The following is a 19,603-nucleotide window of genomic DNA, read 5'->3' as shown; positions in this document are numbered from 1 at the left end:
GGGGGGGGGGGCAGGCTTGGGTAAGGAGCAGAGGAAATACAAAAGTTACAAAATTCTCTATTTTTTTTTTAAGAGTTGGTTGGGGTGGAGGAACTAATAAGTAGTTCATTTGTGGAGATCCAGCCAGCTGTGCGTACAAAATGGGTTGCTCTCAAGGGGCCCTGTACAGTTTGTGATGTGAATACCCTGTCACTCAGTCCAGACAAAGTCAGGATGGCCAATGATAGGTGTCGTGGAGATGGGAAATTTGGTTTGCTTCTCAGTGTATAATACCTAGGGCTTTTTTTCAGCGGAAATGCGGGGGAACGCAGTTCTGGCACCTCCAGTCTGAATGTATGCAATGGCAAATGGGTGCTGGAGTCAGTGGGGTGAGCTGAATGGCCTATTGATGCTGGCTGCTGGGGGATCTATTGTTGCTGGGGTGAATCTATTGTTGCTGGAGGGCATTTTGTTGTGGGGGGGGGGGCTATTGTTGCAGTGGAGGATTTATTGTTGCTTGGGGAAATTATTGTTTGGGGGGGGGGGGGGGGTTATTGTTGCTGATTCCAGGGGACCTATTTTACTGCTTTTCTAGTCATTGACAAATTCTATACAAATTACCTAGAACCACAACATGATACTTGGTTCTGTATTCCCTTAAAAGGGGGTAGTGGGAGGTGGGTAGGGGGTGAAACCAAAGGATAGCGCTCGGAGGTGGGTAGGGGGTGGAGACAAGGAGTGACTCAGAAGAGAGGAGTACCTGCACCTATTCACAGAGAAAAAAGCTCTGGTAATACCTGTCGATTTTTGTCAGGGTAACACCGATCAGGGGCTAAGTATAAAGAGCTTGGGTGTGCTTTTCATGAGGTAGTGCCTTGTTCCAAGGTCACCCGAAGTTTGAGGGAAACAGGTCTACACCAATCCAGCGCTCTCGTCATGTGTATTGCCATGTGGTATAGCACAGGGTCCGGGAATCCCATCCCTCCAATGAGTTTGGGTTGCAATAGTAGAGCCCTACCAATACAGGGAGCTTTGTCTTTCCAAATGAAACTTATAAACTCGAGAGAAAGTAGGTTTGATGGGTAGGGTAGCCAGGGCATTATTTTCATTTTAAGGACATTGCACCTGCCAAATAAGGATATTGCGATGGTCTTCCACTTCGCCAAGTCGGCAGCTAATGTGGCTAGGATAGGTTTAAAATTACATTACAGGGAGGCAAGGTCCCATTGGATCTTGGTTCCTAAGTATTGCATTGTGAGGCACTACGAAATGGGAAGTTGGGACGTATTGTAGCGAGAGTGGTGTCCAAGAGGGAGATGTTGAGTGAGGACCTTGTAATTCGGACAGACTCCCACTGCCAGAATAAACAAATCCGTAGCTACAGATGCTGATGAGAAACATTTTCCAGCATGTATTTTTTACAGAAGTCAATCAAACCACCAACTTCTGTCAAACAGGGGCGGCTACACACTGACTGAAATATGGCTAGCCCTTGCCGAACTGGCAGAATTTTGATCATTGTATATAGAACTTCGTTCACCAAAGCCATCTCCTGTTCAATAACACGGCATAGTCTATTTATGTCACATTAGCACTTATGCGGTACAGATATGTAGCTATGCTAGCTCAAAAAACAACCCTTTCTTGAACCATGAGTTGAAAAATACTGTTGGAAAACAAAAGTTGTGCCATTGTTTTACAAGATGAGGTGTAGGGTACTTGCCTTCACTAGTGACGCCATCCTCCCCCTCAATCTCTTCTTCCTTTATGTAAGAAAAAAATGCACAGATTACAGATTTTCTGTATGTGAAGGTAAATCACATTTGAAGAGATTTAAGCAACAATGCCACCAGTCATGCTTCAGCTGTTAGAATGGATGCAGTACAAGGATTTTCTAAGCTCGACTGTGAATTTTTCCTGCAGTTCGCCCTTTTCACACACAAATTAATTAAAGCTTGACAGCTCCAATTAATTCCACACTCTTGGGCAGGACATTCAACTAAAAGATTATGTAACATGCACATCTGTGGTTGGATACCCCTGGCTTACAGCACACTGAACTCATTTGGTTTATTCAGTGAGGGAAAGTGTATTATAAGATGTCATTTTTCACAGATTTGGCATGTTAATATGCGTTACTCCCACAAACACACACAATTGCACTCAAATATTTACAATAACCATACACATAATTCTACATTGGAAGTAAGCAGGCGTAAAGAGTTTTTTTTTTTTTTTTTTTTTAGCATAAACACCTTGAGGTTTCCTACTGTTGTTACCCCAACCACCATGGTCACTGGAACTAGGGTTGATGTTGGAACTGCATACAATGGTTATGTTTGTAATTGATTATCATTGGATATTTGTTTGGAGAAATTAGGTAATTATTGTAGGTTAACAATTTAATTTTCAGACACACTAACAGTACCTCCTGAAAAAGCAGATCTTTAAGTCTGCGAAGTACATCGAGAAAATAGTGTACCAAACAGGTCCACTGGACCTGTTATGAACTTGTGACCTAAGTAAAAGTGTAAAAAGAAAAAAAAAAAAGACACCACTGAAATTATATAGCGGTCTTTGATATGTGTAAGAATTAGGTTGTATAACATTATCACTGTAGTCGTTGTTGTCATCACTATAGCACCTGAAAAAGTCCTGCAAAAAACCTTTAAGTGTGAGAATGTTAACCACATCTAGGCAAAGGAGGGTATTCCATTGAACTAACTGGAGCTGAAAAAAAAATTAGGAAGAAAAAGGTCAACCTGTGGAGAAGGTAGCGTTAGAACAACTAGAAGATTTAGATTTAATTTATATACGTGACAAACTAATTTAAGCCTAACATTTTAAGAGTCAAATATATCTTTTATTATTATTTTGTCAGAACAAAGATGTACAGACTTCGAAAGAGTCTGATTACATGTGTATTTGTGTATCAAATTCAGAAAACCACTCTACATCAAAAGGGGGGAAAAAAAAAATAAAAAAAAAAAAAAGAGGTACATACAATACATAAAAATGCAAATGCTCATTAAACATCAACCTTAAGTGGTGATGAATGAGATAGTATTTACAAAAAAAAATGTGTGCTCAGATTATCTTAGAGTACTTTATGGTTTTAGAGAGTACTGTAAATATCAGGCTGAAAACGAGACTTACAGAGAGGAATATAAATATGGGGCTATATGCCCCAAAAAATGTAAGAACATGAAAAAAATAAAAATATTATGTGAGAGAAAAGTTATGTGGGCCTGGGTTTTATCTCCAAACAGATATAAAATGAGGGAATATGCATCAGAAGAATAAAAGGATAATGGCTAAAACTCTTTTAATCAGTTTAACAGTTTTTTCACTAACTTTCAGGATAAAGATCTTACATAAATAATAAAGCTAACCATTTGTAAACTGCATTGCAAATGTATAGCTCAGTGTACATTCTATAGGGTATTGCAAACAGGCAGTAGGTGACAGAAAGTAGATTACATGTCAGTAATTTTTTATTATTCCACTTTAAAGATTGGTAAGCTCTTCATCCCTACTAGCAGTGGGCACAGACTCATCGTGGTCTTTCGATGAATCACTTCTATCTGATGCCCATTAACAAACATTTCTCTTACATTCATTGACGGACACAGCTGCTTTTTCTTTATCCATGAGCAAGCAGGGTTTTATAGCCCCACCTACAGGACACTAGGCAGAAAACAAGACTCAGCGCCTCCTATTGGCAGTACTCTCTGGGCATTAAACCCCCTCTGCGCTATAGGCCTCCAGTAATTTCGGTTTAGTGTCTTCAGGGGTATGGACTTGCTTTTCTGCTGGGACTTTTGGTCCCACAGCTTTTTTCCATTTTTTATGGAATTTTGGCTTTTTTCCTGTGGAGATCTTCTATCAACAGTTGGACTGGGCAATGGGCTGCATAATCTTGATCCAGTGGTCACCCTAGTGACCTCCGCGCTCGGTCGGCCGCAATGATGCCCTACGGACTGGGGTGGCCAGCAAGTTAAACGGCTTGCTCAGTCCTGCAGGGTCCTCTCCACCCCACCCCCTCCCTTTTCTGGCTTCTGCTCACTGGACACCACTTGTAAGGGCCTGGCTACTTGCAGGGGAGGATGCGGGTTCACGCTGGCCAGTAACGCAGATGGACACTGCCGTGGGGATTGCTGGATCTCTTACCTGAAAATCCTGAGACTGTCCTGGTCTGTCCCGCTGCACAGGTACTTTGGCCTCTCTGGGGTACCCCAGGCTGGAAGGGAAGCTAGGTCAGCTGTGGGGGGTATGCTGCTGGTGGTTATTTGTCTCCTGCTGAGTCCTGGAGGGCTTCCATGTGGCATGTTCCTGGAAATGTGTCTGCCATTTTCCCTGTGATCTGAAGGCATGGCTCTACTTGCCATGCTCGGTAGCCATTTTGGTGCAAAGAGAGGCTTGGCATTTGGCGCTTGATTCAGCAGACGGTTGTGCAGGCATATGTCATTATTGGGCAGGAGCCTCCCTTCCCTATAATGGAGCTCTCCATCAGGGCAGTGAGTGCCTCCTACATATTCCAACAGCAGGTGTCTATGCAGCGGTGACCTGGTTATCTGTGCAAACTTGTAAAAAAAGTTGCTGTGATGACATCTTCTGATGCTAATTTTGGCCTCAAGGTATTGCAGGTGGCTGTTTAGAATTCTCAGGCACTCCTTGGGGTGTTTTGGAGTGTTGGCATTTTGTTCTGTGTTTTGTCTCTCCATTCATTGGTTTGACCACCCCTCGTTGTGGCACTGCTTGGGGACATCCCAGCTTGGTCATGGATAAAGAAGCAGCAGCTGTGTCTATTAATAAAAGTAAGAGAAAACTATATTTTTTGTTACTTACTGTAAAATCCCTTTCTCTGTGTTCACTGGTGGACACAGTTAGGTTGAAAAAAGACAGGTACATCTAGTTCAACCAATGCAAAAGAAAGAACATACAATCCCATATACACAATCCTATACCCACAGTTTATACAGAAGGCGAAAAACCCCAGCAAAGCATGATCCAATTCGCTACAACAGGGGAAAAAACTCCTTCCTGATCCCCCGAGAGGCAATTGGATAATCCCTGGATCAACTTTAACTCACACCTGGTTATATGCAAATGTGTAAGTGCCGTTTATCGGAGCACCTCGCCTCACACTGTCAGTGTGTGTGACGAGGAGAGCCAATTAGCGGCATATCCTCGAAGGGATAACCAGGACAGGTAATCAGGGCACTGATCATCAGTGCCTTGATTACAGTAAAGCTCCAGCAGTACCCATCAGTGACACCAATGAGTGCACATCAGTGACCCCCATTAGTGCTGTCCATCAGTGTCGCCTATCATTGCTGACTATCGGTGCCGCCCATCTTTGCCAGCTATCGGTACCGCCCATCTTTGCCAGCTATCGGTGCCGCCCTTCTTTGCCAAACTATCAATGCCGCCCACCAGTGCCAACTATCAGTGCCGCCCACCAGTGCCAACTATCAGTGCCGCCCACCAGTGCCAACTATCAGTGCAGCTATTAGTGCCACTTAATCAGTGCCCTTCAGTGTCGCCTCATTAATGCCCATAAGTGCCACCACATCAGTGCCGACAATCAGTGCAGCCTCATCAGCACACATCAGTGAAGGAGGAAAATTACTTATTTACAAAATTTACTGACAAAGAAAAACTTTTTTACTTTTTCAAAATTTTCTGTCTTTTTTTTTTTTTAAGTAAAATATAAAAAACCCAGCAGTGATTAAATACCACCAATAGAAAGCTCTATTTGTATGAAAAAAAGTGTGAAAATGCTGAAAGCTGAAAATTGGCCTAGGCAGGAAGGGGGTGAAAGTGCCCAGTAGGCAAGTGGTTAAAAACTGGATTTTTGTAAGAACTTACCGTAAAATCCTTTTCTCTGAAGTTCGACAGATGCAGCTCTGCTTAATCATAGACTATAGGGTTATGCTCCTCCCACTAGGGATAGGCACTAGGCTGAAAAAAAGGCTTGTCCATGCCTATAGGGGCTGTCCCAGCCGACATAACCCCTCAGGCTCTGCTATACGCAAACAATTGTGTTGCAAGGAGTGACAGAAAAAGACCCCATAACTCAAAAGTAGAGGGGTGGGTGCTGCGTCTGTCAATGAACTTCAGAGAAAAGGATTTTACGGTAAGTTCTTACAAAAATCCAGTTTTCTCCATCGTTCATCGACAGACGCAGCTCTGCTTAATCATAGACTATAGGGATGTCCCAAAGCAGTAAAAACATGAGGGGTGGGAACAAGACGGAAACAAGACTGGAACAAGACTGGAACAAGACTGGAACAAAACCTGAATGCCCCAATGGCCAAACGTACCCAACCAGGTAAAACAGAGCTCAACCAGAAACAACAGGTGCTCCCCCGAAACAACGAACACTCAAACAGAAAGCAAAAAACGGAGGTTCTCTCAAACTGCAGCCTGCAAAACCTTGGGGCCAAAAGAAGCATCCGCTGATGCCAGCAAATCTACCTTGTAGAATTTTGTAAAAGTATGCACAGACGACCAAGTTGCCGCCTTGCAAACTTGTAGCACTGACGCCTGATGGCGAAAAGCCCAGGAGGCACTCAGCACTCTAGCAGAATGCACTTCACTGGAAAAGGAGGAATCTGACCCTTCAGTGAATAGGCCTGTACCACCGTTTGTCTGATCCATCTGGAAAATGGTTGCAACAGACGCAGCCAGTGTCTTACGAGGTCTATCCGTAAGGACACAAAGAGTGTCCGATTTTCTGAAGGACGCAGTGGTCTCTAAGTAAACCCTGATAGCCCGGACCACATCCAAAGAATGTAAAGCATACTCCTTAGGATGCTGAGGTTTAGGGCAAAGGGAAGGCAGTACAAGGTCTTAATTTAAATGAAAATCAGAAACCACCTTAGGAAGGAACTACTGATTAGGTCGAAGTACCACCTTATCTCTGAGAACCACCAGATAAGGTGAGCGGCAAGACAATGCCGTCAGTTCAGATATTCTGTAGGCAGAAGTGATCGCCACCAAGAAGGCAACCTTCTGAGACAAAGCAAGCAGCGAAATCTCCCGAATTTTCTCAAAAGGAGGCTTTTGAAAAACAGACAGCACCAAATTAAGATCCCATGGCTGTAATGGGGATCGCCGTGAAGGTGTCAAATGGCGCACACCTTGAAAAAACATCCGGATAAGGGCGTGCGTGGCTAATGAGCATTGAAAATAGATGCAGGATAGAAGATCGGACCTTGAAAAACAACAGATCTTCCCTGAGAGAAGGCCTCCAAGGGGTACTGGTGGTCTGCGTAACAAGACCGACGAGGCCAGTCTGAAGTCACCAGAATGACGGGAATGTTTTCTACCTCTATCCTGCGCAGAAGACGCAGCAGATGTTTTAACGGGGGAAATGCATAAATCAGCCGATACTCACCCCCAAGGAGCCACCAGGGCATCTGTGGCGTCAGCCAGAGGATTTGGAGACCTGGCTATGAATCTCTTCCCCTTCTTGTTGAGGCGAGAGGCAAACAGAATAACCTGGTGGGTCCCCACCGAACACACAGTAGGTGAAACAGCTCTGGGTGTAGGGACCACTCCCCTTGATCCAACACCTGATGATTTAGGTAATCTGCCTGCTAGTTTTTCCACACCTGGCATGTGTACAGCAGAGAGGGCTGGAACAAATCTTTTTGCCCAAGTCAGAATCTCGCCCACCTCCTTGGCCGCCAGGACACTCCTGGTGCCCCCCTGGTGATTGATGTAAGCCACAGCAATGGAGTTGTCTGATTGACCCAAAACTGGACAATTGTGTAGGCGAGTCGTCCAATAACTCAGACAAAATTTGTCCGAGGGGAGAAAAAAGGCTAAATCCAGAGTCCGGCCTAGGTACTCCAGTCTCAGAACCGGAGTCAATACAGATTTTTTTAAATTGATGTTCCAACCGAACTCTTGTAGAGTTTGGACAGTGACCTCCAGATTCTCCAACAGAATCGAATGAGAGACCGCTCTCAACAGGAGATCGTCCAGATATCCCAGTTCCGCAATCACCCCTCCGGCGAAGCAATGCTAACACCGGAGCCAGAACCTTGGTAAACACTCTGGAAGCAGAGGCGAGACCAAAGGGTAACGCCACAAATTGATAATGCTGCTCTGCTACAGCATAGTGAAGAAACCACTGGTATCCAGCATAGGCAGGGATGTCCACTATTGTACGGATGCAATCCATCCGAAAACCTCTGTACCCACACAAAGCGGTTCAAGGCGTTGAGATCTAGGATGGGGCGCACCTTGCCTTCTTTTCTGGGCATGGTGAACAGGTTTGAATAAAACCCCTGAAAGCGTTCCGAAGCTGGAACCGGCACAATCACCCCTTGCGACAGCAAGTCGTGTACCGCCCCTTTCAAGTCCCTTAACCTGGCTGGGGACAATAGAAGATTGGGTGGGAAGAAGCTGTCTCGTGGACGAGACCGGAATTCGGTTTTGTATCCAAAGCGTATCAATTCGTGAACCCATGTGTACTGGATCAAGGAAGTCCAGGGTTCCCGGAAGAATCAAAGACGTCCCTCCCACCCCAGACTAGGGTGAGGGCGCCCCTTCATGTAGACGGGGGCTTGTCTGTGGGTCCAGATTTGCTGCCCTTGGACTTACCGGGCCATGGCTTCTTGGACCCCCCCGAAGATCTAAACTGTTTACCTTTTTCCTGTGACCCTTGGGCACGAATAAGACATTTATGAGCAGTAAAGGAAGGCCCCCCACCTAGAGCGCGGCACCTTGCTTTTAGAGGATCGGGGCAGATTAGTGCTCTTACCCCCCGTGATACCTTTTTTGTTCAACTCATCCAGATAGGCTCCAAATAGCTTCTCCCTCCTAAAAGGGAGATCAGAAACAGCTTTTTTTAGAAGCCTGGTCAGCTGACGTCTAATAGCAACCCCCACTGCTGATGTCCTGGCCACCAATAAGGCCAGTCCAGGGACGTATCACACCGCCTCTGCAAAACGCTTAGGCACCACCAGTATGTGCTTAATGTGTCGCCATTGTTCATTCACAATAGAGTGAAACAAGTCAGGACAAGGGAATACTTTACCTGATTTCGATATTTGTGGGAACCAAAAGACACCTGCGTACCTGACGCAGCCTGCTGAGAGCGCTGGTCACGGGCTTGATCATCCTCCCTGTTACATCAAGGGCCTCCTTTACTTTTGGGCTCCAGCTGCCCACAACTCCCATACTGGGGAGCGCATGCCTCTGACGGACACCCACTCAAACATCATTTCTATATGGTATCTGTATAAATGTGACCGACCAGGCAGGCGTATTTTTGAAACCATCCGTTTTTAATTGGCAAGCAGTGGAAACGATATAGTGTGCAATGAATAAGTCTAGCTACAGATGTAAGAACTACCCCTGAGGAAGAAGTTCTCCGACTTCAAAATGCATTGGGTATCTTTCACTGTACAAGCTGACAAACATTTGCACCATGTATACCATGTAATATACTGTTTGCATATTTTAACATTTTCATTATTCATAATTTTTTGTCAAATCGTTGTTTTAATAAAATTTATATTTTCTGATAGATTAGGTTTATAACTTTGAGTGCCTTAAAAGTCCCACCACAAGGGGAAAAATCTTTATTTTCTCATGATCCAAAGCAAACCATCTTTAAAACATGGTGGAGGCAGTGTGATGGCATTGGCATGCATGGCTTCCAGTGGCACTGGGTAATTGGTGTTTATTGATGATGTGACAGAAGACAGAAGCAGCCAGATCAATTCTGCATTGTTTAGAGATATACGGTCAGTCCAGATTCAGCCAAATGCAGCAAAGTTGATTGGACGACACTTCACAGTACAAATGGACAAAGATCCAAAACACAGTGCAAAAGCAACCCAGGGACTTTTGAAGGAAAAGAAGTGCAATATTCTGCAATGGCTGAGTCAATCGCCTAATCTCAACCCAATTGAGCATGCATTTCACTTGTTGTTCTCCACAAAATATTGAAAATGAACATGAACCTGATTATATTCATTTGTCCAGTTACATTTGAGTCCCTGAAAATGGGGGGGGGGGGGGGGGGGGGCTGTGTATAAAAATGGTTGCAGGTCCTAAAAGTTGTACTAGATATTTATGTTCAACCCCTTGAGTTAAAGCTGAAAGTCTACACTTCAAATTCATTTGTATGGTTTTGTTTTATTTTATTCTAGTGGCATATAGAGCCAAACGTATGAAAATTGCGCCTGTGTCCAAATATATATGGACCTAACTGTATATAACACACAGACAGCTTATGTGAAACATGCAAGCTTAAAATCACCATCTTTTTCCCATTATGCAAGGAAGGAGGCAGGGATGCCCCCTATCCGCCTTTCTATTTTCATAGAGCCCCTTGCTATACTATTACAAGCATCAGCAGACAGAACAGGTCTAGAGATTGCAAATCATCATTACAAGTTGAGCCTCTTTGAGGATGATGTTATCCCAACAACTCCTTATATCATTGCACACTCTCTTATTAGTTTAGTATGCTCTCAAGATTACAAGTTTACCCTGTGAAATCCAAAGCCCTGAACATATCCTAGCCCCTTCCACTACTGCAAACTCTCCAACAAACCTTTCAATATCAGTGGGAACACCACAAACTGCCATACTTAGGAGTCTTTTTGACTAGACACTACCTTTCTCTCTTCCAGGCTAAGTATCCATCCCTCCCCTGGATACTTCATAGTCTCATTAGCACCTGTGATGCGCATCGCCTGTCCTGGATGGGCCGTATCATGGTGATAAAAATGTACCTACCTAAATTGCTGCACTTATTTCACGGACTGCCAAACATCAATCCCAGTGCCAGTGAAATGCACAACCCAGACACAGGTGATAGGCTTCATATGTAATAACCATAAGTCAGGAATCTCAGCACACATGTATCAGACCAGAGCAATGAGCAGTCTGGGTGTCCCATTCCTATCGAAGTACTACTATACAGCTCAAATACCTCAAGTGACCAACTATCAAACAAGTCAGTTGTGGGTTGAAATAGAAGCTCATGACTGTGCCTGATTTATCCATCCATAATCTTCTGTGGCTACCCCTCCAAGAGATAGGAAGGGTCTATCAAACCCCATTACCTGGCATTTGTTAGGCCCCTGGGGGGACAGCATTATTCTGGTGGCTTCCTCCCCCCCCCCCCCCCCCCACTGCCCACTTTTATCAATCATCTGCAACCCTTCATTTCCACCCGGACTTGAATCCCACAGGCCTGTTCACCACCGGATTGCCTCCAAGGTGACCTGCTTTTACACTTTTCTAACTCTAAGGGGTTTTAAAGAGGAAGTAAATCCTCCTCAAAAAAATGAAAAAAAAAAAAAAAAAAAAACCTGTAAGACAAAGGCATAATGAGCTAGTATGCATTGCATACTAGCCAATTATGAAATACTTGCCTTAGAATGAAGCGCCCGCAGTGCTGCCCGCTCAGCGACAGGACGGCCAACGAGTTCGGCTATCCTGCTTCCCGGTTCCCATCCCCTGGCCATCTGATTGGCCGGAGGCTTGATTACATCACTCCCACGCATACATATTCTTCTTCACAAGGTTTCTGTGGCTGCCCCAGTACTGGCTCCTTTCTGCGTACCCAGTGGACCTGCCCTTATGACCCATGTTGTATCAGCTGCAATACAACTTATAGCAAAGGCCTGGTTGTTGCAACATATTACTATGTCGGAGGTTTAATCTGAAGTCCGCGGAACCATGATCAATGAAAGACATGAAAAACTAACAGCACAGCTGCATATGCAACTCTTATGCCTCTAATCTACATTCAGTACTGTTGATTTGTGTACACCATTATATCTTCCTGATATTTAAACAAAATGTCTCAAAGAGCTGTTTTCTACCAAACCACTTCACTACTGGACCAATTCTGATATTTTTAACATACTTGTAAAAATCAACATTTTTGGTAGAAAATTACTTAGAGCCCCCTAATATTATATATATATATATATATATATATACACACACACATACATACACACACACACACTGTATGGTTTAGACATTAATGGCTGTGTGTTGAGTTATTTTGAGGGGACAGAAAATTGACACTGTTATACAAGCTGCACACTCACTACTTTACATTGTAGGAAAGTTATTTCTTCAGTGTTGTCACATGAAAAGATATAATAAAATATTTACAAAAATGTGAGGGGTGTACTCACTTTTGTGACATACTGTATATCTACATCGGATGTCCTATAGAATAAAATAAGACTTCCGGTTCCGCATGGAGTAGTTGAGCACTCCGCAGCTCCCACGGTGTGACCCCAAGAATCAGCCTATAAAGCCCGCCCGGCACCTCCACCCTGCTAACTCGGCCTCTTATCTGCTCTTGGAACCCCCCCGGACCCGGCGCAGATACACCCGGCCTACTCCGGCAAGGCGCCCAAACCTGCGGCCATGGACACTTCCAGGCTGCCTGAGGAGGCCACACAGCCACCTCCTATCACACACCCCACGGCATCGGACCCCTCTATAGACCGGATTGCCAAAGCAGTGGTCGCCCTGCTTACTCCCACCATCACAGCCTCGGTGGAACAGGCTGTGGCTGCAGGCATGGCCTGCATCAGGAAGGAACTGGAGTCTCACTCACACCGCCTAAATGAGGCAGAAAGTAGGATTTCCAGTGTCGAGGATGAGATATATCAAATGCAGGGCACTGAACAATCCCAGGACAAGCTTAACCGGGTAATTATGGATAAACTTGAGGACTTAGAGAACAGACCTCCGGCTCATAGGGATCCCAGAATCCGTTGCACCTTCAGCTATCCCTGAACTGTGCGCGCGCAAAATACCAGCTGCCCTGGGCCTGCAAGGGATTTGCGTAGTGGAACGGGCTCACAGAATGGGGCTTTATTCAGAAGAATGAAAGATCATTGCGAAATATCTTAACTATGGGGACAAATCCGCCATCTTGTAGAAGTTCCGCCAAACTCCACACTTCCAAATAGAAGGTATGAAAGTGCTTATTTTTGCAGACTATTCAGTCGACGTCACAAAAAGACGTAAAGCTTTTCAGACTGTTTGCTCACAACTGCACAACGAACGTCTGAAGTTTACCCTGGCCTATCCGGCGACGCTACGCCTTCATGCCCCGAACGGCAATCAGCTGTCCTTTCAGGACCCCTCAGAAGCAGAGAAATTTGTCCGCTCTCTACACCACGGCGACTCGGGCCAATCTTCTGCATCTAAAACGTCCTCCTTCCCCAGACCGGACCTCCAACACAGCCCAAGGAAAGAATCCCCAAAAAGGCAACGCTACGCGGATGTGGTTAGCTTTGGCCGCTCTGGACCCCCTCGCTGATTCCTCTCATGTCTCTTCAGTACCTCCTTTTACCTAATGGGGCATAGGAGAGATTTCCTCAGCGATATGTTCCTGGATGACACCTGCCGCTGTACGGCAGATACCGTAAGCTTGTCCTCCACTAATGGAGATTGTTAAAGTGTTTATTACTTGACATTTACTGTTTTCTCTTCCTCTGATGTTTTATGTACTCCTCTCTCTGATCTGTATCTTATGCCATGGCTGCACCATGCTCAGTCGTTAATCGCGACCCAGGTCTCTGCAGACACGACTATTATCAGGGACTCATTCGCCCCGTGCCGTCTCTGGAGTCACATTTGGGGAGCTGTGCTCCATCGCATACGCATGCGGAAAAAAGTGAAGTCAATGCGACTATTTTGTTATGTTTATTTGGTTTATGGTTCTCTTTCCATCCAGTGTTCCTATTCCCTGTTTCCCTGGCCTGCTCCCCCCAGAGGTCGATATCCCTCGGGTTGCCGAATACATTTGGCGTTTCATTCTAATTACCTTTTGGCACTTTATAGCATGCTCAGGCGCTGTCTTCTTCACGATTATGGGTAGGGTATACCGTCATTGTTATACAATTCTGTCCTTTATTTATAAGTAATGACGCTGATATCCTGGAATGTTAAAGGTCTCAGATCCCCGGCTAAGAGGATGAAAGTCCTGCGGCATCTCAAACGCCTCCGGGCAGACATCGCTCTTCTCCAGGAATCACACCTTCAAGCAGAAGACATGGCACGTATGGAAAAGCTTTGGGTGGGTAAGGTGATGGGTTCGGCAGTGGTAGGGCGCAAGGCCGGTGTCCTCATCCTATTCCACAAACGTCTCCCAGTGGAGATCCTGTCGGTGGATACAGATGCGGAGGACCGTTATGTTTCGGCCCACATCCGTATTAATAGCAAAGAATTTGTCATCTCTAACGTGTATGCCCCTAACGTATTCGACCAGTCCTTCTATTCGTCGCTATCAACGCGAGCCTTAACCCTGCCACATGTTCCGCGTCTGCTAGGGGGTGACTTTAATGCGGTTACGGACGTAGTTCTAGATAAGTCCCTGCCCCCCCCAGCGTCATGCTCTCGTACGATCGGCACCCCCACTCCCCTAGCCACACTTATGGACTCTATCTCACTGACTGACACATGGCGACATTTCCACCCGTCTGACCGCGAATTTACTTTCTATTCCCACCCTCACAAGACTTTCACGAGAATTGACTATTTCTTCTGCTCAGACTCTCTCCTCCCTCTGATACAGGACGCAGTCATTCAGGACATGGCAATTTCTGACCACTCTCCTCTATCCCTGACTCTTGACCTCACGGGCTCCCCGACTGTCCCCATTATCTTGCGGTTCCCCTCCTTCCTAGCCAAAAATGCTGACTTCCAGTCATATCTTGAACGCGAATGGCAGAATTACTCGGAATCTAACGCGGCGCACTCTTCCTCCCCTCATTTGTTCTGGGAAGCGGGCAAAGCCTTCCTAAGAGGCCGCATAATCTCGTATGCAGCGGCATACAAGAGGCACGCCAACGGCGGTTATAAATCAGCGAGCGAACGTTTATGCGCGGCGCAGAGAAACTTACTTCTCATGAATACCCCAAAGGCCACAGAAGCCTGGCTTCTAGCTAAGAAAAATTTCGATGAGTGGGCAGACAAAGTGGAACGTACTCGCACGGCTCACCTAGCCGCGTCCTTGCACAGGTTCGGCAACAAGGCGGGCAAACTGTTGGCGAGGATGTGCAAGGGCCGGCCATCTCCCACACATATTGGATCTCTGCGAGATCCCTCAGGCACGATAGACTCCTCTCCCCAAGGCGTGCAGCGCATCATGAGGGATTTTTATTCCGCGTTATATGGTCGGGAGGATGTAGAGGAAGCGGCGGGTAACATATTTTTGTCGGATACGGGACTTCCTCTTATTGATCCTGCACAGTTAAGCATGTTAAACGCACCGATATCGGCGGAAGAAGTCACGCAAACAATAAAACACCTAGCGGCCAACAAATCACCTGGGCCAGACGGTCTCACAAGGGAATTTTACAAATCTGTCACAGCTAGCTTGGTTCCTACACTGGTGGCGGTCTACTCCCATATCTGGGACGGTGGGCCCTACCTGCCGACGGGTAATCAGGCCATCATAAAACTGCTAGCAAAGAAAGGGAAAGATCCTCTAGAACCAGGTTCATACCGCCCTATATCGTTACTTAACCTGGACGTAAAAATGTTATCGAAAATTATTGCCTCACGCTTGGCGTTTATCATGCCACATCTGATACACCCAGCCCAATCCGGTTTCACCAAAGGACGTTCGGCCACAGCCAACATCCGGAAGGTGTTACTGGTACTTGAACAAGCCCGCATTCACCCCAACAAGGACCTGGCTATAGTGACGTTGGATGCCGAAAAGGCATTCGACAACGTAAACTTCAATTGGTTGCGAAGGGTCCTGGATGCCATGGGATTCCAAGGCCCGTTTGTCCGCCTGATTACCTCCATGTATGCCTCCCCGACTGCCAGATTATGTGTAGGAGGCTCCATGACGGACTTTAGACTGTACAAGGGAACGCGTCAAGGGTGCCCCCTATCCCCGTTACTATTCAACCTGGCCATGGAACCCTTGTCGCGTTACTTTTCCACTAAAGCACCCCTGCATGGTGTAAGTGTAGGCGACCAGGAACTCCGGATCTCCCTGTTTGCGGACGACGTCCTTCTCTTCACCTCTCGACCCGCTGCCGACATACCCACGATAGTATCTACCTTCGATGCTTTTCGGAAGTGCTTGGGCCTCAAAATAAACTACTCCAAGAGTGAAATCCTCCCCTTGGGGTCGGCACGCAGCGCGCATGGGAACTTAGTTCCCCCTTTAAAATTGCACCACAATCTATCACTTATCTCGGTATAAAAATCGGAAGAACCCCCGCCTCTATCTACACCCTTAATTACCCCCCGCTATTTGCCAAAATTAAAGGGGAACTGGAAAACTGGAGGGATTTGCCGCTGTCTCTCTTGGGGAGATGCCACCTGATAAAGATGGTTAGTTTTGCACGCATATTGTACTTCTTGCAAACCTTGCCGTTACTGATTAAACATAGACGTTCAGGAGCTCTCCAGAGCTTTCTCTCGTTTTCTGTGGAGAGGGAAGAGACCTCGCATTTCCTCCAAAAAACTGAGCCTCCCCAGGCGAGACGCTGGTATCAACTTTCCTGATCTGCGACTGTATAATCTGTCCTGCTTATTGAGGGTGGCTTTGGACTGGATATCCCGGACGTCTCAATTCTCGAATTATGAGTTGGAGTCCCAGATGTCCGAGCCTTTCACTCTGTCGGCCCTTCTTCATGTCAGATGGGCTCAACTCCCTCCCAACCTGCGGCATAGCCTGCTCCTAAGGGACACGGTTATAGCATGGAGGGAGGTGCGTAAGCTGTTGAAGTTACCACTGTATTTCTCCAAATATGTGCCGATCCGGGGCAACCCGGCCTTCCCCCCTGGTATGGAACATATGGTCTATAATCGTTGGAATCTAAAAGGACTGGTCACCTTTGCTCAACTTTGTAATACCCAAACAGGTCTCTTGCTCCCTATCTCGGACATCTCCAGGACGTACAATTTGCCTACTTCGGACTCTTTCTACTTGGCGCAGTGTCGCCACTATGTTCGCACTACCTCAACCAATCCTGATCAGAGGTTCCGGCTTTCACTCATAGATTCTCTTCTAGAATCGGGCAAATTTACCATCTCGGCCATATACAAACCTCTTTTACAATCGTGCCCACCAGCTGTGTTTACGTCCTCCGCTAGGAACTGGCTCAAAGACTTCCCTGGAGAGGACACTCTGCCCAAGATCGTCAGCGGTCTTCGGACCACCCTTGGACTTACCCCCAACTCTGTCTGGAAGGAAACACAGCTCAAAATCTTCCATAGAGCGCATATCCCGTTTCTATCTGACAAGACTATCTCGGATGCCCACAAATGTCCTCTCTGCTCTACCGAACGCCCATCCCTTTATCACAAGTTTTGGGACTGTCCGTCTATTTCATCATTTTGGGACAAGGTCCTTGCCTACATCGAATCCGTCACCAAGTTGACTGCACCAAAAGACCCCCTTCTTTTGCTATTCGGCTACTGGGATAAGCGTCTTCAGAAATGGTCGAGCACATCAGCCGAACCTCCTCGTTTATGGATACTTACCACTCTACTAGTTGCCAGACGCCTGATCTTGAAACATTGGATTGCAACTACTCCTCCCCTCATCTCCATGTTACAGCCAGAGCTAACCACACTCCTCTCCATCGACCGCCTCAACACGGACTCTACGTCCCCCTCTGCGAACGAACACTTCCAAGCCAAATGGAACGTTTGCCTTACGTTTGTCTAGAACTCTGGACAACCCCCCCCCCCCCCTGATGGTTTTACATTTACTATACGTGACCCCACCACTCATACCACCTATGCCTTCCCGGGGCTCACGTAAATTTAGGTCATTGAGTTCTGGCCTCACCCCCCCCCTTTCTTCCCTCCCCCTGCCGAGGGCAGGATTCACCCCCCCCCCCCTACACGGCCTCTCCAGTCAATGTTGGTTATTTCAATGTACAATTCTTGTTGATGCCTGTTGTATATTTTGACTTGTTAAACTGCAAAATTTTAAATAAAAAAACAAAAAGAATAAAATAATGGGTGTTGCAATTTTTTATGGCACACATTTGTTCAGCGGTTTTTCAAAAGCAATTTTGCTGGAATTAAACAATTTATTTTTGTCTTACCGTAAAATCCTTTTCTCTGATGTTCAATGACGGACACAGCTTCATATCTTCTTTGACCGATGGTTATCCTGCTCTCCTTAGGAGTAGGACACTAAGTGGAAAAGGTTAGAAGCTCGACTACGCCTATAGGGCAGTCCCAGGGGGTATACTCCCACTTCCTGCTATAGGATCTCAGTTTTGTAACGGTGTCAGAAAAATACATAACCCAACTCCACAGAGGGGTGGGTGCTGTGTCCCGTCAATGAATATCAGAGAAAAGTATTTTACAGTAAGACAAAAATCCAGTTATCTTTCGCTCATTGACAGACACCGCTTCATATCTTCTTTGACCGATGGGACATCCCAAAGCAGTGTCAGCATGAGAGGGGTGGGAAAAAACACAGCAATAAACATATTTCTCAAAAAACAGGGCTAAATATAGCCAACCAGGTAAACCAGGAGCTCAACCAGGAACAACTGGAGATCACCTACCAGAAAATGACACCCTCAGGAGGCAGAATTTCTGTCACAGCAGCCTGCAAAACTTTGCGGCCAAACAGCATCTAAAGATGCAAAAACATCCCCCTAGTAAAAACTTGGCGAATGCGTGTACAGACGACCATGTGGCCGCTTTGCAAACCTGGACCACTGACGCCTAATGACGGAAGGCCCAGGAGGCACTAAGCGCCCTCAAAGAATGTGCCTTAACAGGGAAAGGAGGAGTCTGACCCTTATTTGAATAGGCCTGCACAACCATCTGCCTGATCGATCTGAAAATGGTCGCAGTAGATGCAGTCTGCCCCTTACGAGAACCATCCGTAAGGACAAACAAGGAATCCGATTTGCGAAATCGACTCAGACGCCGCCAAGTACACCCTAATGGCCCAAACTACATCCAGGGAATGCAAGGCAATTTCTTTTGGATATTTTGGCTTAGGACACAACAAAGGCAACACAATGTCTTAATTTAAGTGGAACCCCGAAACGACCTTAGGAAGGAACGACTGACGGGGACATAGCACCACGTTGTCCCTGTGAACAACCAGATAAGGCGATCGACAGGACAATGCAGCCAGCTCAGGGACCCTGTGTGCAGAAGTAATAGCTACCAAGAAAGACCGTTTCTGGGACAAGGTAAACAGGAATTTCACAAATATTTTCAAAGGGCGGTTTTTGAAGAACCAACCATACCAGATTAAGATCCCATAAGGACACCAGGGACCGTATCGGAGGAGCCAAGTAGCAAACCCCCTGCATTAAAGGTGTGAACCAAGGAATTTGTGGCCAACGGCCTTTGGAAGTAAATTGCCAAGGCTGAAATCTGGCCCTTAATTGTTCCCAGGGCCAAACGTTGATCTACACCTTTTTGTAGAAACTCCAGCAGATGAGATACCGAAAAGGAACGAGGGGAAAACCCCCCCCCCCCCCCCCCGGAGAATCACACCAAGTAATGTACGCCTTCCAAACTCAATGGTAAATCTTCCGAGAGGTAGATTTCCTAGCTTTTAACAGAGTAGGAATCACCAAATCCAACAACCCCCTATCCCTCAGTACCTGGC

At 46.2% G+C, this 19,603-nt stretch overlaps 1 protein-coding gene across 2 annotated transcripts in view; it reads right to left on the bottom strand.

Moving 5' to 3' along the window:
• The window catches only part of TOM1 (target of myb1 membrane trafficking protein), a 400,254-nt gene that overhangs the window by 3,138 nt on the left and 377,513 nt on the right, over nucleotides 1-19,603 (bottom strand). For both annotated transcript variants that reach the window (XM_082266183.1, XM_082266184.1), the window contains one exon: nucleotides 1,703-1,742. In XM_082266183.1, the coding sequence (XP_082122309.1) occupies nucleotides 1,703-1,742 (40 nt within the window). The remainder of the gene's footprint in view (nucleotides 1-1,702; nucleotides 1,743-19,603) is intronic.

The sequence above is a fragment of the Pelophylax lessonae genome, assembly GCF_965119305.1.
Source record: "Pelophylax lessonae genome assembly, chromosome: 8".
Lineage (NCBI taxonomy): Eukaryota > Metazoa > Chordata > Amphibia > Anura > Ranidae > Pelophylax > Pelophylax lessonae.
The sequence above is the reverse complement of the archived record's forward strand: the minus strand, read 5'-3'. Positions and strand labels throughout refer to the sequence as shown.